This window comes from Ascaphus truei, chromosome 4, assembly GCF_040206685.1.
Source record: "Ascaphus truei isolate aAscTru1 chromosome 4, aAscTru1.hap1, whole genome shotgun sequence".
NCBI classification, from domain to species: Eukaryota; Metazoa; Chordata; class Amphibia; order Anura; family Ascaphidae; genus Ascaphus; species Ascaphus truei.
Window position 1 is genome coordinate 315155912 of NC_134486.1, and position 25550 is coordinate 315181461.

General features: G+C 41.1%; 1 protein-coding gene across 15 annotated transcripts in view; it reads left to right on the forward strand.

Annotated features, from left to right (window-relative positions):
* Positions 1-605: 605 nt before the first annotated feature.
* The window catches only part of CEP162 (centrosomal protein 162), a 91390-nt gene continuing 66445 nt past the window's right edge, over positions 606-25550 (forward strand). For 2 of the 15 annotated variants that reach the window (XM_075597897.1, XM_075597907.1), the window contains exons 1-5: positions 606-952; positions 1463-1573; positions 14684-14819; positions 22577-22687; positions 25395-25526. In XM_075597897.1, the coding sequence (XP_075454012.1) occupies positions 1514-1573; positions 14684-14819; positions 22577-22687; positions 25395-25526 (439 nt within the window). In that variant the 5' untranslated portion in view covers positions 606-952; positions 1463-1513. Of the gene's footprint in view, positions 1017-1074; positions 1194-1462; positions 1574-14683; positions 14820-22576; positions 22688-25394; positions 25527-25550 lie in introns of those variants that run through there. The other 13 variants (XM_075597901.1, XM_075597899.1, XM_075597902.1 and 10 more) reach the window with 13 other exon arrangements.

A 25550-nucleotide genomic window follows, 5' to 3' on the forward strand; every position in this document is an offset into this window, starting at 1 on the left:
TTTTTGTTTGTCAAATTTTCATTGCTACAAAGTAATGCCAACCTTCATAAAATGTGTTAGTAAATATTAATGACGAGGGTAATATTATTTAGGAAAGCAATAGGGTGAAAATAATACATTTGTCACCTATACAATGAAACATCCCTGCTCTGTCCAACGTTTGCGTTCATACATACTGTTGCATTTTAATTCTGCATTTACATTAAAAACTTTTTAAGGTTTAAGTAAAAATGTAAGTTAAATATTCTTGTTCTTGAAATAGGAAGTGGAATCTTACTTTGAGCAATAAATAGTAGTGGTACTCAGCACCCCCTTGTAAAATTACACTGCGACCACGGTGTATATAATCCCCCAAATTCAGTGTGTAATATAGAGTGAGGTAGAAGTGGGGGGTGTACCACAGAGAAGATAACAGTGTGATGCTCATGCAACAGCCGAGGAATGACATTTATTCAGCCCCAGGTAAAAGAGCAATCACTTTACTGTCCCCACCTATAGGTCCCCTGTGCTGCCACTCAATGCTTCTTTGTGGCCATTGGTTCATGTTCCCGGGCTTCACACACCCACTCCCGCCTGGGTTTCAACAGGATTTTGTATTGGTTGCATATTTGTATTCATTGGCCAGCAAGTGTATACCGGCAGTTGGAGGGGAAATAACCAACATGTATTACTGACATGTCCCTCAGCAATACCATTCGGCTTATCTTTTGTTTGTTGTTTGTGCAGGTCGCGGGCGCCTTTCCGTGAGTGCACGCGACTAGTGCACCTCGCGCGCGGCCGGCATCAGTCACTTGAACCCCACTCTGCCCTGGGAGCGCGTGCGGGCCCTCGTTGGAGTTCGGGGTGGGGGAGAAAAAAAACATTATTTTCTATCTAATTCTAAACCGACAACGGTGTCAAGATTTAAAGCGGCAACCCCGGGAGCGCGCGGCGCGGCCTGACAACAAGAGGCGTGAGTTATAAACAGACGTGCGTATAACAGGGTAATAGGAGGACACGGAACATATTATACAGGAGTAAATTGCTTCGTATTTTACAAAGGGGGTTCTCCCATTCATCTGGCATCAACATTTTGAGAGTGGGGGTCTGTAAAGTGCTTTTCGACAACTTTTACAGTTTTCTGCACATAAATGTGCTGTGCAGAATCCACGTTTTCAGATCACTGTATGAAGACATCGGGTGTTTTATTCAAGGTGCTGATAATGTATTTAGTAACAAAAACCATGAGGTCAAGACGGGTTTCACTATAAACACTGTGCTGTGTAATTACTCTCTATTGCACCCAGTGACTATCTCTGTACGTTACCGCTGTAGGATGATGGCTGCGCTGGTCCCATGTCTGTGTCAAATGACACAAGTAATAAGACCCCTAACTTATGTAAATATTAAATGGTTTGTTTGAGTGAATAGCTTTTTTTTTTTAAATGTATTTGAATTAAATGGGTTTTTTTTTACCCCCTAGTGATTTTTATATTCTGCACATTTTTTTAAAGAGACCAGTTGATGAAACAAAATGGCTCATCGGCTATCCAAAGAGGAGCTGGACGACCAATTTGAACAGTTTTTGAAAGAGGTAAGTCACCACCATATCGTCACAGCCCATTTCCATAGGTGATTTCTGCATTACTGGTGTTTGCAGCAATCTGCAATGTGAGCTGTAGTTATTCTGGGCATATACTACTTCCTTTTTTATGACAAGCGTGATTATAATTATGGCACATGAATAGGTATTAATTAATAGGCATCTCCGTGTCCACCCAATTTATTTTTCTCGTGTGACCTTTTATTTAGTATTGTACGTTTATTTAAAGCATGACTGCAGAATAATATTCAACATAGATGACCTCTTGTTTGTATTAGGCCGTGATTATACAGTATGCGATGATGCGCGCGCCAAACACATTGTTTGTGAGAGTGCGTGCTCTTACCTTGCCGCGCGGGTGAAGCAGAAGCAATCCCTGGTCATAGTGGCGGGGGCGTGGTTTACTCATCACGAAGATGGTTCGCACTCATTGGCTGAACCAGCTCCCGACAGTTGCCTGAGAAGACAAAATGTGTCTCCTCAAAACGCTCCTCTTCGCCTGCAGGCGCGCAGGTAGGTATTCTCCGTAAACTACAGCGCTTCATCTTCTACAAGGTTGGAAGCGATGCGTTGTAGAGGCCAGTGGCAGGATGTTCAATACGACCTCTAGTGTTTCCACGCTTCGTAATTGTTGTTCTGCCATTGGGTTCTTGGCTAATTTTCCAGTTCTGTCGCCACGGGAAACAACACTCCCCATTTTTCATCCGGGATTGTGACTGGCATTGGCTGGGTTCAGGCGCCAGGCACCAGGCACTTGGCTAACTACTATTGCCAATTACTGAAGTGTGCTTGACGCGCCCACGCCACAACTCCTACACTATGAGCTCGGCTTAATGCCTATGAGACTGTTCCTAGTGTGCATGCGATGGCGCGACCGCAATTTGAAGACACAAACGTTTTTGTCTTTTCAAGCGTGTCCGCGTCATGTGAGTGGTTCAGCCAATGAGAGTGAACCAGCTTCGTGACCCCTCTGCCATGCCTCCCCCAATCTCTGGCAGCCAGCACACAAATACAGGGACATCATATTTCACATTACAGCATTGATCATAGCTTACATTGGTACATTTGGTTATTACACAGTTTTTAGTTATACAATTCTCTAGAGCAGGCCTGCACATCATGCGGCCCGCCTGGACTCCCTGTGCAGCCCGCGAAAGTGAATCTGCTTTAAAAAAAAAATTGAGCGATTTATTGAAATAATCCCAACGGTAGTAACTATATGCTGGAGTATGTATTGATCTAAATTTCTCAAAAAGGCATACAATGTATAATATTTAATATTTTAACTTTGCAATGCAGGCGAGTAAAGAGAAAACCGATAAGTATAACGTGAACTCATAGCTTCCTATCTATTTTTTTTTATTTCAAACATTTTTATTGTTTTCTGACAGGGGTACATTCACATCACATGGTTGTTTATAGACAGTAAACTTAATTAACATATACATTTAAAAGTGAACAACCCGAAGCATCTCAAGGTTGATTGATCGAGAAGAGGCGATCTGCCCCTAGTATTTTGTAACCTCCTATGCATTTAGCTTCCTATCTATTTTAACCAGTGCCAAGCAATACAAAATAATGGGACTGCTCGTTGGACCCCCAAGTGATTCAGCATTTCCCTTAATTTTCAAGACCAGTAATACTCAAATAGTCTTTGAAGCCTCGTAATATCTTCCGGTACCCTAAATGCAACCAATTTGTTTCCTACTAGGCCTGCGACATATTGGTTATTACAAGAGTTCCTCTTGCATCTTTGAGTTAAGATGCAAAGTGAGACGTAATGCAGACATTTTGCACAATATTCCTCCGGTTTCTTACGGTCAGATCCTCAGATTGTAACCTGAAATTATTCTAACATTCTGCAGCCTTACTACTCCTTCCAATAAGTGATTTTTAGGTGCCTGTTAGATTAATTGTACTTGCAGGGAACCATGTAATTATGATTTACCAGTGTTTGAGGTTCCTGCTAACTCAAAATATGTTACAACCAAGCAAACTGACAGTTTTTTAAAGTCTTACTGACATAGGAAGCCTGAATTACAGAATAAAAAAGTTGGTTGACATGTCTGCATTTGTAACGCGTAGCTCACCACAAACGTAGCGCGACCGCGGTGCTGAGGTAGGAAATTGGTTAACGCCGACCCACAGCCACGTGGGCGCGCCTAGGTTGTAGAGTAGTCGTGCAAACCAGGTCAGGATTATAGATTGGAGAATAGTATTTGTACTTGCCAGGTCAGGAGAAGAGAGTTGCGGATCGTCAGGGTGGGTAGCCAAGTTCGGGATTGGAGAGTAGCGGATCGCGGGGTACGTAGCCAGGTTCAGGATAGGAGAGAATCGGATCGTTGGAGCATTTAGCCAAGTTCAGGACTGGAGAATGGTCGTTCGTAGTCGGATCAGGAGAGGAGAGGTGCGGAGTCCAAGAGATAAGCAGGGTCAGGCAACAAGAGGTTAACAAGCAAGGCAAGGATGCAGGAACTGGAATGAAGCAAGGCACGGCGTCACACTAGACTATGCTCAGCAAAGACTGAATGCAGCAGGAAGGTATTTAAAGGAGGAGCCACCAATAGCCAGCCAGGGCGGAACCAGGAAGAAGACCTCAATAGGCTACTGGTGCACGGAGGCGTGCCCTAGGATGCAGCCTAATCAGGGATGGGGGCGGAACCGATTGCGCACTGACCTGCACGTGTCACAGAGGTCAGATGGTGGAGCCTGCGGTGTGCGTCACTCCCACGCTGGTCCTGGACATCCTTAGAGCAAATGGAGACGGGACCGATCGCACGCCGACCCGTGCGTGTCACGGAGGTCAGGGGGCGGAGCCTGAGGCGTGCGTCACTCTCACGCCGGTCCTGTCTATCACCAGAGCGGAGGTGGGGCTTGGAACACGCGTCATCAGGGAGGCTGGACAACGCACCCGTCGTGCGTCAGAGAGGGGGGCGGAGATGGAAACCGCGGACGGAGAATCAGACCACGTAAGATGCGCACGTAGTGGGACCAGGCGACCACGCACACAGTGTTTGTTACGGAAGGTTTATTAAGGTGAGGAGACAGTCTGCGACCGCCAGGATGGCGAATCCTCACAGTATTGGAGACACCCATATACAGTTATGTCTGGAAATAATTGGACACTGACACAATTTTCATAATTTTGGCTCTGTATGCCACCACAATGGATTTGAAATGAAACAACCGAGATGCAATAGAAGTGCAGACTTTCAGCTTTAATTCAAGGGGTTGAACAAAAATATTGTATGAAACGTTTAGGAATTGCAACCATTTTCATACACCCTCCCCTTATCTCAAGAACTCAAATGTAATTGGACAAATTAACACAATCATAAATGTTCATTTTTAATACTTTGTCGAGAATCCTTTGCAGGCAATGATTGCTTGAAGTCTGGAACGCATGGACATCACCAAACGCTGGGTTTCCTCCTTTGTGATGCTTTGCCAGGCCTTTAATGCAGCTGTCTTCAGTTGTTGTTTGTTCGTGGTCTTTCTGCCTTAAGTTTTGTCTTCAGCAAGTGAAATGAATGCTCGATGGGGTTGAGATCAGGTGATTGACTCAGCCATTGCAGAATATTCCACTTCTTTGCCTTAAAAAACTCCTGGGTTGCTTTTGCAGTATGTTTTGGGTCATTGTGCATCTGCAAAGTGAAGCGCCGTCCAATCAACTTCGCTGAATCTGAGCAGACAATATATCCCTATACACTTCAGAATTCATCTGGCTGCTTCTGTCACATCATCAATAAACACTAGTGACCCAGTGCCATTGTAAGCCATGCATGCTCATGCCATCACACTGCCTCCACTGTGTTTTACCGATGATGTGGTATGCTTCGGATCATGAGCCGTTCCAAGCCTTCTCCATACTTTTTTCTTCCCACCATTCTGGTACAGGTTGATCTTGGTTTCATCTGTCCAAAGAATGCTGTTCCAGAACTGGGCTGGCTTTTTTAGATATCGTTTGGCAAAGTCTAATCTGGCCTTTCTATTCTTGAGACTTATGAATGGTTTGCACCTTGTGGTGAACCCTCTGTATTTGCTCTTGTGAAGTCTTCTCTTTATGGTAGACTTGTATAATGATATGCCTACCTCATGGAAAGTGTTCTTCACTTGGCTGGATGTTGTGAATGGATTTTTCTTTACCATGGAAAGGATCTTACGATCATTCACCACTGTTGTCTTCCGTGGACGTCTAGGCCATTTTGTGTTGCAGAGCCCACAGTGCGTTCTTTTTTTCTCAGAATGTACCAAACTGTTGATTTGGCCACTCCTAATGTTCCTGTTATCTCTCTGATGGATTTTCTTTTTTTTTCAGACTAAGGATGCACTGTTTCACTTGCATTGAGAGCTCCTTAACCGCATGTTGTGGATTCACAGCAACAGCTTCCAAATGCGAATGCCACACCTGGAATCAACTCCAGACCTTTTACCTGCTTAATTGATGCTGAAATAACAAAGGAATAGCCCACAGCTTTTGAGTCAATTGTCCAATTACTTTTTGTCCCTTGAAAAAGAGGGGGCAACATATTAAAGAGATGTAATTCCTAAACCCTTCCTCCAATTTGGATGTGAATACCCTCAAATTAAAGCTGATAGACTGCACTTTAAGCCCATATTATACTATTTTAACTGTAACTTGAATTTATTTTGGTACAAAGCCGAAATAACAAAACTTGTATCAGTGTCCAATTATTTCCGGACCTAACTGTGTTTGTGTTTGCTAGTCTCTGTTGCTTATCTTAAGGCTTCTATTTAATAAATTAGAAGTAGGGTGATGTACAGTTGACAATGCAATAACTTCCATTCATTTGATATAAACTGACTGCACTGTTAACTTAGCATTGCCCCACATTTCACTTACTGTAATTGAATAGGGGACCTACGTTCCTCAAAGGTATTCCTTAATATCTTTTTCACTTTTTAAAGGCGCTGTCTGTCATAGGTGCATAGTAAAATAATAATGATAAACCCATAGAATATCAGTGGTGACTTATGTAAATCTGTGCAGTTAAAGCATGTTCAAAATGTATTTATATGTGACGCTTCCTCTGTTGTGAATTCATTGGTTGCCATGGCTACACAGAGCATTAGGTATCACCGAGATTACCTCACCACCCAATCCCCTTCTGCTATCCGGCTTCCATGCCCACTCTACTGTCTTTCTGCCATTTATTAAGCTCTGATAAGGGGGATCAGACCTGGATCAAGTATTAACTGTCTTTGACCTGAATGGTAGTTACTACTAAATGAAGCTCTGTTAACCCCTTTTCAGAGATTAGGGAATATATACATACATACTCTCTCAGTCGCTGTAAAAAAAGGGAAAAGAAGCGCATAGTCTAAAGAGTAATAGATTATAACAGCAGCGTTTAGTGCATTCAAAGATAAATTAACACTTGTCACGTACAGCAGCTCTGTGAGCACGTGACCTGTATATGGGACAAGGGTTTAATACACACAGTTATCTATCTGGGTCACTGTGACGGGAGATTTGTGACAGGCTATGAATAATACACCACCAAAAATATAACTGGGTTGAACTGGACAAGACTTAGATATGATAAAATATAATTTATTCCTTGAAAAAGTTGAACACACGAGATATACAAATAACAGACAAAATATGGACACTCACTTAAGATGGAAATGATGAAACAGTCATAATTCTGGACTGGCAGTTCTTCCCGCAATCTTCAAAATCACCAAGACACGAAAGACAATAGCCATAGGCTGAGCCTGGTTCTTATACAATTATTTCCCATTGAACACAACCTAAACCCAGCCCCTCTCATAAATCAGTGGTGAGATTTATTGACTGTTTTTTCCTCAGAGTAAAACTCCTCCCACCCAAGGACGTTTAAAAACTGCTTTTCCTATCTAAATAACTTCATAACTTCAGTTCAGTAATACTTACTGGCACGCGAGACATATTAATACATTCCAGCACGCATGACGCTCCCAATGAGACTAAATATTACCGTGTAATACTAAAATTAAGAGAGATATTAATATCTGTCTCTTAGTACCTGCCAGACATCAGGTGTCTGTAATCCTTATTGCGGCTCGGTCCCCCGGTTACACATATGTAACTCTTAGCATATTCAGCCGAGGACATCTCATAATATTCTTATATTTAATAAGGTCATTCATTCTGAGATCTCCTTGCATAACCGCAACCCTGGCCCCCATAACCCCTGGTCAATAAATCCTTTGAAGCAGGGACTCCTGTATAGAGAACATTTGTCACCGGTGCTATATTTCACACCCAATGCCCCAGCCTGGGTCTAGCTGTCTCTACCCGCAAGATGTGTTAACATACACCAAACCCCCTCTGTACTTTTCACACCCAACTTCAATCAAGCCTTTTGAAGCCCAGATATTTCTGAAAAGACACACCACATTTGTATTTTCCTAAACTGTAGCTCATTAACCCCTTAAGCGTGTGTGTGTGTGTGTGTGTGTGTGTGTGTGTGTGTGTGTGTGTGTGTGTGTGTGTGTGTGTGTGTGTGTGTGTGTGTGTGGTGCAGACACTGTCACAGAAACAATACATTTATACAGGGGAATAAACAGTTGGATGGCTGAAGCAAGGCAAAACCACATTACTGGACCCCAGTCCAGTTAACCCCTTGCTTCCCAGGTGAGAGTAGAGGGTGGCCAAATGGGGTGTAACCCCTTTAATCCCAGGCCAAATCCCCTCTCTCTTGACAGTAACTTTGAGGGGTAACTCACTCAAGGAGGCAGCATGAGGGGGGGGGAGGGGAAACCCTACAAGACAGCCTGACATTGCCTGTAAGCAAAGAAGCGCTCGTTCAAATATTGGCCTTCTAGGACATTGGGTATATTCAGGAATTTATTAAATCCAAATATAGCAATAGGGGGTAAGAAACAAGGAAAGATAATCACAATATATCAATAGTAAAATCACAGATAACCTTAAAAGACCAATATATTCTTGCAGTGTGTGCTGCAATTTGAATATAGGAACAATAAAATGTCCATCGCGCTTTGAGGAGAAAGTATCCGTATGTAGTACACAATTGGTTAAAGACTTCCAAGATTCCGTATATCAGTGGATTGACTGAATATCCTCAAAGGACATGCAAAGGGGTTAGGAGTTTATGCATTGGGATGATTGAACTGAGAGACCTGTCCTCCCCTGATTATTATTGTGCAACTGGACCTGCATAGAACAGTCTCCAATGTGATCCAAGTCCCAGAGTAATATAGTACTCCCCACTTCCACAGTGCCTCTAGTCAGTCCACATGAATATGTAAAAGATACAGTCCTTACCCACTTCCTGGACCAACGGGTGAAGATGCAAATGTTAAGCTGATATAGGGCTTTTTAAAAATGCCTGCCTGCTATGTGTGCGTCACTCGCCAGTGACCGCTGCAGTACTAGAGAGCTGCAAAATACTGTAGGAGTCCTGCTATCAATAGCACTACCAGTCTCCTCATTAGAACAGCATGGTGGTGTCGTGACAGCAACCCTACGCTTTTCATCTGTGCGTGACTTCATCAGGGCTTGGCTTGTTCCTAAATGTTAGCCGTTTTAAAGCCCATGAAAGCTAAACAGCCAATCAATGGTGGGAGAAAAAACATGCAGTGAACTATATCATATACATTTAAAAGGACTTGAGCACATATCATATACATACCGGTCTCAATGGTTAAAATTGCAGCCTAAGTTAAATCAACTAGCTGACAAAGGCTGCAGATAAAATTATAAATAAATATGCAATTAAAGGAATATTGTACCAATATAGATACATAAAAGAAAACATTTAATTGACGGAAAATAAGTTTATAAAGAAAACTATATGATTACCAAATAAACATGACCCAGAAGGGACACTGAACTATACAAGAGTGCTTGTGTCCAAACATTCATGTAATCCCTGGGTGCAAAAATTCCCAACCAGTAAATACAAAAAGATTAATTTTTACATAGATTTAAATCTGTCCCCAACTAAAATAGTGGGAGGGATTTGTTCTAAACCCATAACTCTGTGTAGGGATCCTTATTGTATACTGCTGCAAAGTGCCTAGAAACATTGTGTGCTGAAACCTTTTTATTGCATTGCGGCTGTGCTCCAAATATCTAGTACCCAACGTTCTAGTGGCACGTCCCACATATTGTGGTCCACAGGCGCAAGACAACACATCTGTGACGTAGGTGCTTAGGCTGTTAATCCTGCCTTTGATCAAAAAGGTCTCCTTGTTGGTAAAGGACATGAACTTGGAGGATAACAAGTGTTTTGCAAGTGATGCACCTGCTTCTGCCACATCTGTAGTTTCCACTAGTGCAAGGGTGCAAACTTTTTTGTCTGCACCCCCCTGCTTGCTCTCTTTCCAACCCCTGCTCACGCCCCCTGTCCCCCTTACCTCTGGCATTTTCTGACATCACAACGTCATTTGACGCTGCTTTGCCATGGACTTACAGAGGCCTCACACACTCCCCTGCACTAGTGGATATCACAGATTTGGAAGAAGACGCCCCACAGGGTTTGTCTGCTCGGTTCTAGCAAAAAAAAATTTAAACGTCTTGCTTTTTTACAGATGACCACTGCCCTGCTGAGTAAATGGGAACTTAAAAAGGGATCTCCAAAAAAAGAAAATGAATGCTTTCATTGCTTACCTTTTTGAAGTGAATTTCAGATATAAACAATTAATATTTAAATAGTCACTGAAAGAATATACATTTCCAATGAGGTCCTTCCAAATAAAAAGGATATCATCTGTATATCTTACCAGGAGACCAGGTCCGCACCAAAAGGGTTATTGGACCAAATGGCCTGATCTTCCCAGACCCCCAGGAGGAGATTAGCATAACTAGGTGCAAACGCGGGACCCATGGCATTCCACAATGAACTCTGCTTGTTCTTTGGATTTTAACTTTGTTTTTCATCTTCTTTTATCCCTCATTTTGTTATGATATGCTGCTGTCTGAGTATATCTATCTATCTCTATCTGTGATTTGACATTCTAATATATGATGTTTGTCACTATATAGATATCTATATCCCTCTGGGGATCAAAACGTTGGATTTTTGTGTCTGTTTCAATATATAGTTTTTCTTCAGCTTGTACTGGTATGTATGTTGGTATATATTTTTTTGTTTGTTTCAAAATATTTTTTATTTGTTTTTCCGTTATAATCAGGGTAGAGGGTGGCTACACAGCAAAGAAGGGGAACAAATAAACAACCAACATAATTAAATGAACAATACATTACAGAAATAACAATAGAAATAATATTTAGCAATAATAGTTATAAATAATATATGGGGGGGGGGGGGGAAGGCAAGAGACATTAGTGGTAGTAGTCCTAGTCTCCATTAGTTTAGACAGGTGTAAGATATCCGTCATGTAAATGTGAGATAATATAATGGTAGGTGGTATAAAAGAGGAAACTATAGGGAACCTCCCATCACGAGACTCCTGACGAACCTGCTTAAGCGAAACACGTAGAGCCAGACTGTGTCCACTGCTACCCAGAATCAACGCCATTACGTCACCTTCAACCTCCCTGAGATAGGAGCTGTGTTTTGCTGGAAGTGGCGTCGCAGGCACACGTGGTAAGGCCTCGTCCAGGGTGAAGGGATGAGCGGAGCGAGCTGGCGCTCATGAGCAGTGACGTCACCTGCATGTAAGCAGGAGACCAATCTTGTCCTGCTATAGGAAATTTGTGGGGGGGGGGGGGGTGTCAGTGGGACGGGGGGCATCTATTGCAGTAACATTATATATATATATATATAAAAGGGAGAGAGAGAGAGGGAAGGGGGGAGATATATATATCCTCTCTCTCCCTCTCTCTCTTTCCCTCTCTCTCTCTCCCCCTTTCCCTCTCTCTCCCCCTTTCCCCTCTCTCTCTCTCTTCCCCTTTCCCCCCCCTCCTCTCTCTCCCCCCTTTCCCCCTCTCTCTCCCCCTTTCCCCCTCTCTCTCCCCCTTTCCCCCTCTCTCTCTCCCCCTTTCCCTCTCTCTCTCCCCATTTCCCTCTCTCTCTCTCCCCCTTTCCCTCTATCTCTCCCCCTTTCCCTCTCTCTCTCCCCCTTTCCTCTCCCCCTCTCTCCCCCCTCTCTCTCTCCCGCTCCCGCCCCTCTCTCCCCCCCTTCTCTCCTTTCCCCTCTCTCTCCCCCTTCTCTCCTTTCCCCTCTCTCCCCCCATCCCCCACCACTCCGTTTGCCCCCCCCACCACTCCGTTTGCCCCCCCACCACCCACCACTCCGTTTGCCCCCCCCCACCACCCACCACTCCGTTTGCCCCCCCCCTCCACCCCGTTGGTGTTGCTACCATATTGTTTGCTATACTTAATATCTCCCTTTTTGATTCTATCCACCTGGTGGTGCACTATATATTATATAATATTTTGCACCATATATTTTTTCGAATTTCGTATATATTGTCATTATTTGCGCTCCCCATTTTTTCCTTTCACATGAAAACACAACAGCAGCATTGATTTTTAGACAGGGAAGTCTTAGTAGTACAGTGACTTTGAATTAGCTAGTGATGCAGCCGGAAATAGACTATTGGCATCCCTTTTTTATCAAATCCAATTAGAGTAAAGCATACTTATATATATCATCTTAATGTTGTGTGAGATCTTGGGTAGTTAGTGATACTGTTATGAACTGCAGAGGCATCTTTTCAATATGCTGTGAAGCTGCTTCCATGTCAGAGAAGCTCTCAATTCCAGCAGCATTATAGGATATTGATTCCCAGAGAGAGTTAATTTTTTCAGTAATTTAAACAGATTGGAAACATGCCTCAAGACATTTATCAGAAGTAGTCATTTTAAAACTCCATGAGCAAAATATTGTGCGTGGGAAATGAGATCATTTGTCTCGACTATTTTTGCATCTGATGCAATCTGCATTTTGGGACAGAAGTCACTTGAAAAAAAATTGCTTGGCTGAATTTAATTTGCACTTCTTTTCAACAGTAGTCATATTTAAGGCTTTCTTTTGCTAAACCCAGCAGTATACATTTACAGGCATACCCCGTTTTACGTACACCCGCTTTACGTACACTCGCAAGTACGTACATTTATTTTTAGTTGCACCATACCCCTGTGTACGTACGCGTGCTTCGCGAGTACGGACACCAGGGGGCGGCGTGAATGCGTGCGCACCTCCAATACAGCAACTTCCTTCATTGTGGTCCCTAACTGAGTGGGAGTGCAGGTAAGGGGGAACGGGGCCAGATGGCAGGGGGAACGGGGAGATCGGGCGCACCATCAATCAGCAGCTATAGCAGTGATTCCGCCCGCACTGCAGCTCCTGGCTTTTCTCCCTCCGCTGTCCTCCTCCCTCCTCAGAGCTCGCTCTAGCCTGCTGCTGCTGTAGAACAGAACTTTGCATGTGAGTTACAGGCTACGGGGGAGGACGAGGTGCTCTTCTGCTGCATTCTGTGCTTGTGTGTGTGTCTGTCTGTCTGTGTGTTTGTCTGTCTGTGTGTTTGTCTGTCTGTGTGTGTTTGTCTGTCTGTGTGTGTTTGTCTGTCTGTGTGTGTTTCTGTGTGTGTGTGTTTTTCTGTGTGTGTGTGTGTGTGTATCTCTGTGTGTGTTTCTGTGTGTGTCTGTCTGAGTGTGTGTGTGTGTCTGTCTGAGTGTGTGAGTCTGAGTGCACGTGCGTGCGTGACTGAGTGCGTGCGTGACTGCGTGTGCGACTGAGTGCGTGCGTGACTGCGTGTGCGACTGAGTGCGTGTGCGTGCGTGACTGTGCGTGCGTGACTGAGTGCGTGTGCGTGCGTGCGTGACTGAGTGAGAGTGCGCGAGAGATTGTGTGACTGAGGGAGTGCATGAGAGATTGTGTGACTGAGGGAATGCGTGCGTGTAAGCCAAGCTGATCAAGGACCTGAGTAAGGTTGTGCGTATAGTGCCGGCGATGCCGCCCAAAAACAAACACATTGCCGCCGCCGCGTGCGCTTATAGTAAGCGCGAGAGCGGCAATGCGACGGAGCGGACTTTGGGAGCCGGGAATATTTGATTTTCAAGGGCTGTCACCTCGTGTGACAGCCCCGGAACAAATCAAATGTCCGGGAGTCTGCGATGCCGCCGCAAAGCGAAATATATTTTTCGCTAGCGGGGATGGGTGACGTCGCTGGTCGCAGGCACTATAAGCACGGCCTAAGGAAGCACAGCATTGTAAAACACTACTGTACTGTACAGTATTGTACTGTACTGTTTTCACCAAAGTCACAAAAAATAAGTCCCAAAAATATATCACAGTCAAATAAATGCACCTCACCTTCATGCCCTTTCAGTAAAAATACTGTACAGTAGAAGATATGCCCTCTCCTTCATCCTTCCTACATATTTTTAAAATTATTTTCCATTCATTTATGTTGTATCTGTCAGCACATAACAAAAATCAGCTGACATTAAAGATTTTATTTCAATAAAGCCTACTGTATTTATTTTGGTTACAAATGCATTATTTACATCAGTTATGCACGTATATGACGATTGCAGTACAGTACATGCATTGTAAAGTGGAAAAAAGGTAGTGCTTCACTATAAGTACATTTTCACTTTACATACATGCTCCGGTCCCATTGCGTATGTTAAAGCGGGGTATGCCTGTACATGGTTGTATCTTAACTTTTTGATAAGTCAGTCTTCAAACTTCTTTCATAAAGTTGTTAGCCCAGTGTGAAAATATTCCTGGGAAAAAAATGAAGATCTGATATACATGTCTTTTCAGTATATATTATGTAAATGTTTACAAAATACAATACTCTTCAGTCAACATGATAATATAATACAGATTTTAGTTAACCAAATTTGTTACTGTACAATTGTAGGAAATATAACTTGTTTTGTTGTGCTTCACTAGTTCTCCTGAGAAATGTTGATAGTTTTGCGCGCATTCAGTTTATACTGTACTAAACGAAGAAATGTAACAGAACTAGACAACCTTTTGGTATTGCTACTCTTTTGGCTTTTAATTATACAAAGTCGGCAAACTAAATGCATTTTCATTCATCTTTGGTAAGAATTTTCTGGCTGTTTACACTATGCTTACTGTAAGTAAAAAATTGCATGTTTGGTACAATAACATGAGCTCCTGAGATGATTGTTATTTGTTGTTTAGTCTGTTTCAGATGATTCATTTGAAAGTTCAAAAAAGTCTACTGTGCTTGAAAATCTTGGAAAACCCAAATTAAAAAAAACAAAGAAAAAAGATTTGTCCCCATGGTGGGCAGCTGACGACGACTCTGATGATGAGGGTAAATATTGGAAAACATTATTTTCTCTTGGGCGTTTTTGAGGTATTCTCATCTTGTGCCCATTTAGTATAATTTGTTTGACCCAACTACATTTTAGGTTAGGTACACTGTAGGTAACATTATTATTAATGGCTAGCGTTCACATAACACAACCATACTTAACAACTTTCTGGGCAAACTACCCACCTATCTGAACAAGCTCCTCACCCCTACCACATGCAGCACTTATCTGAGATCTGACTCCAAACGACTGTTCACGGTCCCAAGGTTCAACAAGGTATCCGGACACTCCTCCTTCTCTTACCGTGCACCTCACAACCGGAACAATCTACCGGTGACTCTCACAGCTGCCACCAGTCTAAGTTCTTTCAAAACTAAAGCTGTTCACATTTTAATCTGGTCTGTAACTGTTACATACGCCCATAGCATATATTATCTCTTACTGTGCATGGAATGTCTTGTGTATATAATGTATAACCTTGCTCACTTAATGTAACAATGTATTTGTAACCATGTATCAGTCATCATAACTCTATGCCCAGGACATACTTGAAAACGAGAGGTAACTCAATGTATTACTTCCTGGTAAAACATTATAAATAAATATATGAAATATCCATTAGTCTTGACGTGAACCGCAAACTAGATGTACCCAGTGTAAAATACGCCGAACTAAGAGATATGAAAAGTTATTGATTAAACATTCATGCTTTTTAAAATAGTTTTATGTATATATTTTTTAATCAAAGGTTTCTTTAAAGACATAATTATCAATTTCTGAGTTCTTTTCCAACACTATAGTAAGTGAATAAAACGATCTGACTCTTGACAGACCAAGCTATGCCCATGACTTAAAACGAGCTTCGGTAGATAAAGGCATATTTTATCAAATGTTTGGCCTTGTGACTTATTGATGGTCCTTGAAAAAGCCAATCGTAGGAGAAATTGTTTTAGTTTAAAACTGAATGGTAAATCACTGGCTGTCTTTGGGTGAGTTACAGGCCGTTCATCCTATCACAGAAGGATATGCAGACACCCTTAGAGAAAAAAAAAATATATATTACATTAATACTTGTCACTGTGTGTATCGATCACTGTACGGTTATATCTCTGCGCGCGTGTGTGCGCACACATCTCTATGCGTGTGTGTGTGTGTGTGTGTGTGTGTGTGTATTAATTTGCAAATAGAAACCCACTGTTACAGAAATTAAACTAAATTATATTTATAAAAGGAAACCTCAGTTTGTGAACAAATCCAGATCTTATAGTACATTTCTATAGTTTTCAGTCATATAGATTATATTGAATTATTTTTAACCAACAGGTGTCCATAAATATTTTCTTTATACAGTACATCTTCAGTGTTCAATAAAATAAAAAATCATTTGGACCCAGCATTTCAGGCTACTGACTAAAAGATATACATATACAAAATGCTATATCCCCGGCGCTAGTGAGTTAATGTCCACAGTACCATGATCCAATAGACAGTCCTTGATGGAAAAATGCGGCGTTTTGTTTAGTGGTGAATATCATACCACTTTCGCCAGTTGGATCTAGCACTGATAGAGAGCGTTATTAGTTAGTTTGTAGTACTGACTAAAAGAATATTATTTTTCCTGAAATTAAAATATATCTTTACATAGGGACAATCATGCCTTAAAAAAAACAACCAAATGATTACATATTTATAAATTTATGCTTTGGATAAATACACTTTTTTTTTTTTACTTATGAATTCTGGTCACGTAAAGTTGTCAGGTGGTGTTTTTGCAATAAGACGAGTAATAGCTCTATAATCCCAAAGTATATCAACTGTAGGTGGTATTATCTGGTCAAACAGAACCATATTGGCTTGTCAACCAGGTTCCTATACATATTAATTAGAAGTGATTTAACTTCACATGCCCTGCCACATTCCTGCCACTACAACTGTAACTACAAGTTATTTGTGTGGCTGTTGTTAAGAGACTGTCTTTCAAGGAGAATATAACTACTAAGATACATCTACATACATCTATATGGATTTGATATAGTCCAGATCTCCAGCATCCTACCCCACCTTTTGGGGATTTTTAATACTATTTTATATTCACTGTATATATTTGTGCACCTAGATGAGTTATGCCAATGTAATGTTATTATTTTGAATTTTAATCTGCTGTTACCCTTAGTACATAATTTGATCTATTATGATTACAGGCATACCCCGGTTTAAGGACACTCACTTTAAGTACACTTGCGAGTAAGGATATATCGTTCAATAGGCAAACGGCAGCTCACGCATGCGCCTGTCAGCACGTCCTGAACAGCAATACTGGCTCCCTACCTGTACCGAAGTTGTGCGCAAGCGGGGAGACTATAGAGCCTGTTACAAATGCGTTATTTACATCAGTTATGCACGTATATGACAATTGCAGTACAGTACATGCATCGATAAGTGGGAAAAGGTAGTGCTGCACTTTAAGTACATTTTCACTTTACATACATGCTCTGGTCCCATTGTATACGTTAATGCGGAGTATGCCTGTATTCAGTTTATTCATAGACATTAAGTCCAGTGTTAATACTGATTATTAATGGTTTGAGTGCAACAATAGGGGTCTCTTCTGTGATCATCTTTTGATAATTTCTGTATTCGTGTAGTACCGATTCCCCTCGCACCCCATTGCTAGACTACATCATCTATTTTGAATACTATGGTTGAGCGGTTCATTTTTCTCCTTCTCATATTCCTTCAAAGCCAAGTTGCAAAAAAATAGGCTAAAATAAAAGCGCATTTTAGTATGTATAATTATGTACAGATGCAGCGTTATGGTTTGTCACCTTAGGGTGCTGGGTCCGTGCAGCTGGGTGATGATGGAGAAAATATGGGTGCCAGGAACCTTATAGTTCTGATCAAGGGAGTCTTTATTTACATAGCACAGCAGTAAGATTTCTTCCCAAGATGCATTCCTGGAGAGGCACCTTCTTTGAGCAGTTGAAGTATTGACTAAAACATACACAATAGCTTAATTCTCTTGTTACTTATCCTCATGATACTTTCTGGGCCCTTGCTTGGGCTGCCCCTTTATATCTTTGGTCAACCAGACCATATTTCTATAACTTACTCTGACCATCCTTGTAGTAGTACTGAAAGTCACTTTTTTTTAGCCCCACCTTATACTCCCCTGGGAGGCTCACAGCAGGAGGTGTTAAAGAAGATTAGTCTTTCTGGACTTGCTGGATCACTAAATGAAGATTTTCTTCATAAAATTAAAAATATATCAAATAGTCCATGGTACGGTTCTTAATTTAATCAGGACAAAATAGAAAACATCTTTCAAAGCATAATTTCAGTCAAAGGTTGCACCATTCAGGCATATAGTTATGGAGTGGAGAATCTTAGCTTGTTCTTTGCTTGGTGGTAAAGTGATTCTGAATAAAATAAATTCAAATACAATCTTTATACTTTTCTCTCAAACATGATTCTCTCATTGTCCGCTCAAAATGCTCTTGGTTAATTATCAATCTTAGAACAAAGTTCCTTCATTTAGCAGTACAGTATTTACTGGGACATAGAAGAAACTCTTTGTTCTGTCACAAAGTAACCACAGTTAATCCTATGTTAAGACCTAACTCTATTGTATTGTCTTTTACTACTAGCTATCTATATTTAACTACCCGTTGAATTCAAACTCTTGCAACTTCAGCAAACATTTGCACATCTGCCTGTCTTGAGATTGATTTTATGTTCTTATCATTGCATCCAATCATTCTTCAATATAATTCTAACAACTTAATACTAAATTAACCAGTTACATGCTGAATATATATGAACATAGAGAATATAGCATAATTAATATTTAGGATTGAAATTATCCTTTTTTCAGGTGTCTACGGAAAAAAAGTCACTATTCTTTTCCTCTCTTTGCTAAGGAGATCTGCATCTCTGCTGCTCTGCCCTGCCATATACATGCTTCAGTACTGGGGTGACAGGGCTAAAGCCTTTTAAGGATGCTCCACCCATTATTTCCTGGGAATGCTCAACACAGGAATGAGGCAAATAAGTTTCATATTACTGCTTCTCCATGCCAGTCCAAGGGCTACTATTTAGGTAACCCCTAGGGGAAACACAGGCCTCCCCTCAGGGGGCCTGTACTGCTCTGTTTCTCTTATTCTAAGGTGCCTAACTTCACAGGGCACTTGCCTATCTGTAAAACAAAGAAGGTTATGCCTACCCTATACCACTTATTTACATTTCTATGTACTGTACAGGTGAGAATCCTCCATGGTCTCCTCCTAGGGTCTGAGGGTAGAGTATTTCTTTCCCCCTCCTCCCCCCTCCATATGTATAACCTCTCTCCCAATCCCTGTCTCTAGACAGAAAAGGAGCGGAGCTCAGCCTCTGTTGAGTCACCCTAGACCTGGTGATCCATCAGGCATAATCCAGAAGCAAGGTGCTGTCAGGCCCCTGCTTGTTCACTTTGCAACATACAGGCATACCCCGCTTTAAGTACACTCACTTTAAGTACACTCGCGAGTAAGTACATATCGCCCAATAGGCAAACGGCAGCTCACGCATGTGCCAGTCATCACATCCTGAACAGCAATACCGGCTCCCTACCTGTACCGAAGCTGTGCGCAAGCGGGGAGACTATAGAGCCTGTTACAAATGCGTTATTTACATCAGTTATGCACATATATGACGATTGTAGTACAGTACATGCACCGATAAGTGGGAAAAGGGAGTGCTTCACTTTAAGTACATTTTCGCTTTACATATATGCTCCGGTCCCATTGCGTATGTTAATGCGGGGTATGCCTGTACTACCTGAAGGGGCAGGTGTTCAATATCTAACCTTCAAACTCATAACGCTGCATCTGTACATAATTATACATACTAAAATACGCTTTTATTTTACCCTATTTTTGTGCAACTTGGCTTTCAAGGAATATGCAAAGAAAAAAGATAGAGATAAAGAATGAAACATCCCCTACAAGGGAAAATAAATCCAAAACTTGCTGATGAAGTGACAGACTTCTTCCAAAAAAGGCATTTTAAAGATGCCCTGCTTGCATGGTCAAAAACATATGAAATATGAATTCTATTAATCTGACAACTTTACGTGACCAGAATTCATAAAAGTAAAAAAGTGTATTTATCCAAAGCATAATCGATAAATATGTATTCATTTGTTTTTTTTAAGGCATGATTGTCCCTATGTAAAGATATATTTTCATTTCAGGAAAATTAATATTCTTTTAGTCAGTAGCCTAAAATGTTGGGTCCTAATGATTTTTTCTTTTATGGAACACTGAAGATGTACTTTATAAAGTAAATATTTATGGACACCTGTTGGTTAAAAAGAATTCAATATAATCTATATAACGGATAACTATAGAAATGTACTATATGACCTGGATTATTTGTTCACAAACTGAGGTTTTCTTTTATAAAAATAATTTTGTTTAATTTCTGTAACAGTGGGTTTCTATTTGCAAATTATCTATATCTCTCTATATATATTTCTCTAAGGATGGTCTGCACATCCCTTCAAACTCTTTTTAACCCCTTCCATCCGTATGGTAATCCCAAAGTGGGGTTACAAATGGAAGGATTATTGAATGTCAATAGGCATTAATGTCTAAGGATTAGGATTTGGCTAATATTGCACATATTTACTTTTTTGTTCTGCTCCAGTATAACAGGAATTTTGATTGAACTGTTTACTTGTTATAAATTGATTAAAGGTGACATATGCATTTAAATGTGGACCTGTAACCGTGAAATATATATATTTTTATATAAGGTAAGTGTACCTATAAAATATATAAACCCAGAAACAGGTTTTGCTATCTGGTAGTATCTCCATGCTCTGTTTTTGCCTTTCCCCATTCCAGTGACATCTTTGGGAGTTATAGATCAATGCATCCATGGTGCAATTCTGAGGAAAATATCTGCACAAGATGTATACAAAAATCTCACTGAAAATAACAAGGCCTTTTTTTCCCTATGTGAAGTGCGACCTACTTTGCAAGCGCAAAGCATATCCAATTGCAATCACACAATTATTTATTTCCCCTTAATTACAGTATATATCTGATTCATAATTCACCCCAATTCATGGTTTCTCATTTAGGTTCCTTTTGCCAACATAAAGGTGCTGTTCCCCCCACCCATTATAACTTATTTTGAAAGTGAACTCTATATGAGGTGCTTTAACCCCTTGAGTGCCCCATGACCTAGCTACTGTACCACATCATGCGGTCTGGCACTCCAGAGGCCTCATGGCGCAGTAGCTACGTCATCTGCTTTTTGCTCGTTTTCTAGGGGAGTTTGCGTTCTGTGCTCCTGTCAGACACGATCTGACAGGACTGGGGTGATAGAGAGGGAGACTTCTTCCGTTCCCATCATCACTGATATTGTGGCACTCTGTTGCCACGGTGGCTCCGGCTCTCAAAGGGGTAAAGCAGATTAGTAACCTTATTTACATTTTTTCCTGGCTGTTTTTAATTAAAAATTTTAGTTAAACAAAACACACACACACACACACACACACACACACACACACACCCACAGCAGGATGTGTATATATAATTATTTATTTTAAAAGCTTACCTGATCTGAGGTCTTATCCGTTGTTACCCTACCACCGAGGACCTCTGTTCCTGAACGACATAAAACATGGACTCTGTTGTCGCTAATAGACAATGACCACTGCTTTCTATTGGCCACTGTAGCAAGCCCTAACCCTGTGGCTAATTTGTGCCCGGGGACACATATTTTTGCTGCACGTATGAACTAGGGAGTCCACAAATATAGTGGAAGCACAGGGCAGCACTGGGGGGGCCCCCTCTGTTCAGGAAGGATTTTTAAAAATCTGCAGCATACGTTGTTGCTTTATTCCTCTCACAAACTGTTCTTTAAGGAGTAGTCCAAGCGCTGTAGGTTTTTTTTTTTTGTTTTCCTTTTAAAATAGGATTGAAGCAGGGGATCTTCAGAGCTGAACCATGTTCATTTCAGCTCTGGAGACACCCTGCTTCCCAAGATACTTACCTCAGAATGGGGTAAAAACAACAGGTTTTTGTTGAAGAAATCTTCAGGAGGAACTGCCCCATTTAACCAAGTTTTAAAAGTTGCAAGCAATCCATCGGCAGTCGCAGTAATCATATCCTAAAAGTCATATCAACTTAAATGTTAGAATTTAATCATACATAATGTGAGAAATCATTTATGAAGTATTTTTGTTTTATATGGGGGTGGCTTATTTTTCCGGAGTTAATAAGCTACCAGTTTTTTATATTCTCAATTTGTGACGTTCACATATATGATGAAGTTTCTTCCTTTTTTTTTTTTTTGTAGGGTAGAACAGGGATGCACAAACTTTTCTGTTTGCGCCCCCTTATCTGCTCGCACCCCCTCCTTACCGGCTCTCTGGCATAGGCGGTGTCATGTGCAACGCGTTGCCATTTGACCCCAACGCCATGTTGTCATGGTGACGCGTCGCAGAAGAGCCGACTGAGAGCAGGTAAGAGAGAGTTAGAGGCCTCACGCCTCCCCCGGTATTTCATTTAAATGTTGTGGGGATGAGAGCGGTGCCAGTTTGCGCCCCCCTGTGATAGAATACCATTCTCATTGCTTTTACTATTTCTGTTTAGTTGTTTCCCTCTACTTGCCCAAGCTATGAAAATGGTTTCTTATTTAAATTTTATAACTTCTCTCTGCATTTTCTTCCTTCCTTTCTGTTCCCCCCCCCCCCCCCTTGTTCTACAAGAACCTCCGCCCCGAACGTATTTTAAAAAGAAGAAACAGAATGCTGCTGCAATTATTAGTGACAAATCTGAAGACCATATTAGGAGGACACCACTTTCAAGCTGCCCTTCTGGTACATTAGTTTTGTGCTCCTAAAAATGTTATTTCAACTTATCATAATTACTCTCAATACTCATTTTAAAAGTTCAGTTCTTGCAATTCTGTGTTCAGTCTTTTCCTGCTTGGTTAACCTCTTCAGTACTGGAAAGGCCTTTAACACTTTGGCCCGAAATTGCATTGCAAGCCTGGAGCATTTAAATGGTTACCCTCTTGTTTCACAAGTGCCTTTACACACTTCATGCGGGAGCTCTTCCTCGGATTGCTCGTCTTAGTGACTTTTTGCAATTTTGCCCATAAGCAACAGGTACTGTAGGGGAAACCTTTGGTACATTTTTGCACATTAAGAAATACAATTCACCCACTTGTTAGAAGCAGAGACAGCATGGAATAAGAATGTGCTGCCTGTGGTGATAAAAGACCTGAAAGCTTGATGACGTTCTTAAAAATATATATGTATATGTTCGGAGAGAATGGCACACCAGTCCTGAATAAATAGAATCCTAACTTTATTTGCTGGGTAGGCAGAGGCAGTTTCTGCCAGGATTATGCACCCAGTCAAGTGTGCATCCTCACTTTTAGTCTTTTTCTAAAAGAACAAAAAAAGAACAGGTTTCACAGACCCATATTTTCTTATTTTCTTTTTTGCGGTATGTTTTAAATTTAACAGTATGAATGATATTGTAAATTATCAGCCTGCCCGCCCTGGTACTTTTAATGAGCCCCCATGAAATGTAGTAAATGGTGGAGAGTAAAAGTTTCTTCTGTTCTTTTATATATGAATAAAAAATAGGGTGTTAAAACGTAATTAAATACTGCGTAGAACAGCACGTGACTGTATCCTTTGGTAACCCACCCTGGTATAGGTGGGTAGATATGGTGTGATCCCTGATTGATACTTGAGATCAGATGCTATAAATTATAGCTACCTAAAATATAGGAGAGGAGCCAAAGAAAACCCACCGGAAGGACTGTCTCTATTGGAGTGCATAGTATCAATTTGCGGCCAAATTTTTTGGGGGAAGTTTGAAAAATAGACCTTTTTTAACAAGTCACTTTTGTTTATAATAAATATATTCCGTTTAGGTTCCTATAAACCTATAGAAAGAGCGCTGTCCTAGACAGCGACAGAGTTATTATCGCATTGTATATGTCACCATTTGTATTTACTCCTAAATTTTCACACCAGGATTACGATAAAGATTATGGTAAGAAGATGGTGGTAATGCATTGCCACATTAATGCCTTTAACCTGTTCAAGTTGCTGTAACAATACAGCAACCAAAGTGTTAAAAGGAGCAATTCGAGAGGGCCATTTTTTTTACATTGGATTGAAGCATGGGGTCTCTGGCGCTGAACATCATTAATTTCAGTTCTGGGGACCCCCTGTTTCCAAAGATCCGTAGCTCCGTAGAGGGTGCTGGAATCTCCTGCAAGTTTAAAGCTCTTGCATCACGTGGGCCAATAGGAAGCTTTCAAAATAGGCCATTACATGAACCCTAGCTAGCAAGCCGGAGTAGCTACCGACACCCCCTACTGAGTTAAGCATATCCGTAAGCAGTGGTCCCCAGAAATTCATGGGGTTCAGCTCCAGGCCCCCTGCTTCAAATCCTAAAGAAAAAAAATATTTAAAAACCCGTCGCCTTAACTTTCAGTTTAAAAATACCTATTTTTCTATATCTCCTGTGAGGTCATCTGGATTAGTCTGGTCTTGGAATTAATAAGCCAATAAAACAATATGTTTTATACGGTTAGCGACTGATGAAAGGCAGGCGCACACACACACACATCTTTGTAACATTCCTTTTCTGTACAAATCCACTGTACCACTTTTCGTATATTAAATCTGAAATGTAATAACCTATGTCTTTGGGCTCTACTTGACTAGTACATTCATGAAGAGATTAATTACATTTCCAGTCACATTTTTCTACCTTGGGTTTTTGTGTAAATTATTCTTGGTGGTGGCAGAAGCTTAATTGAGGTATAGTGTGAAGGTTTTGGGGAGATATTGCTCATTTTTATTGCCCTGCGGGGAGGTACAGATGCAGCGGCCATTATTTTAACAAATCACGCGTTGTACACCTCGGAATACCCATGTCATGGCGCAGGATTTCTTCCAACCGTACCGCCTTAAGACGCGAGTGCATAAAATGGCATTTTAGTGTTCTGGCTTTTAAACACCTGAAATTGGCACAGTACTGTACACATTACAATTCATTCATTTAATTGCATTTAATTGTACACAATCCATGAAATTCAAACAAAGCAACCACGATAAACACGTGTGCCTGGGGCGATTGGCCGTGTTCATGCCGCGTGGAGTACACCATCGCACACGAAAACGGCGCCGTGATTTGTTAAAATAATTGCCGCTGCATCCGTAAGTGAGACCGCTGGATGTTTTTACCCCATCCACATACACAAGTCATGTGCACACATAGGTGTGGTGTTTGTGAAAAGCATGATCCCAAAGTGGTGCTCCTTGAACAAAAATATGTCTTTCTCTAACTTACTTACCTGTAACTAAATCCATTCCTTTTACCCTTTTTTTTTTTTTTGGTCTGTTAAGTTTCCCTAGTGTCTAAGTTATTAGAATCAATAATTTGCTGTAACGGGTAATTAAATATTTACTTTTGTTACCTTTTTTTTTTTACTCCCTATCCCATTGCTCCTACACATGTAATGTCCTTTTATTATTCTATGGTAAACCTATCCTAAAGTAGTAGCACAAAAACCTTCCAGTGCATCTATCAGCAGGACACTGGACAAATGCATGAAGCTGGAACAAAAGGACGCTTGCTTAGACATACAAGATGATTCATGCACTTCCGACAGTGCAGACAACCCTGATGGTAACGGGAATTTTTTTTTAATTT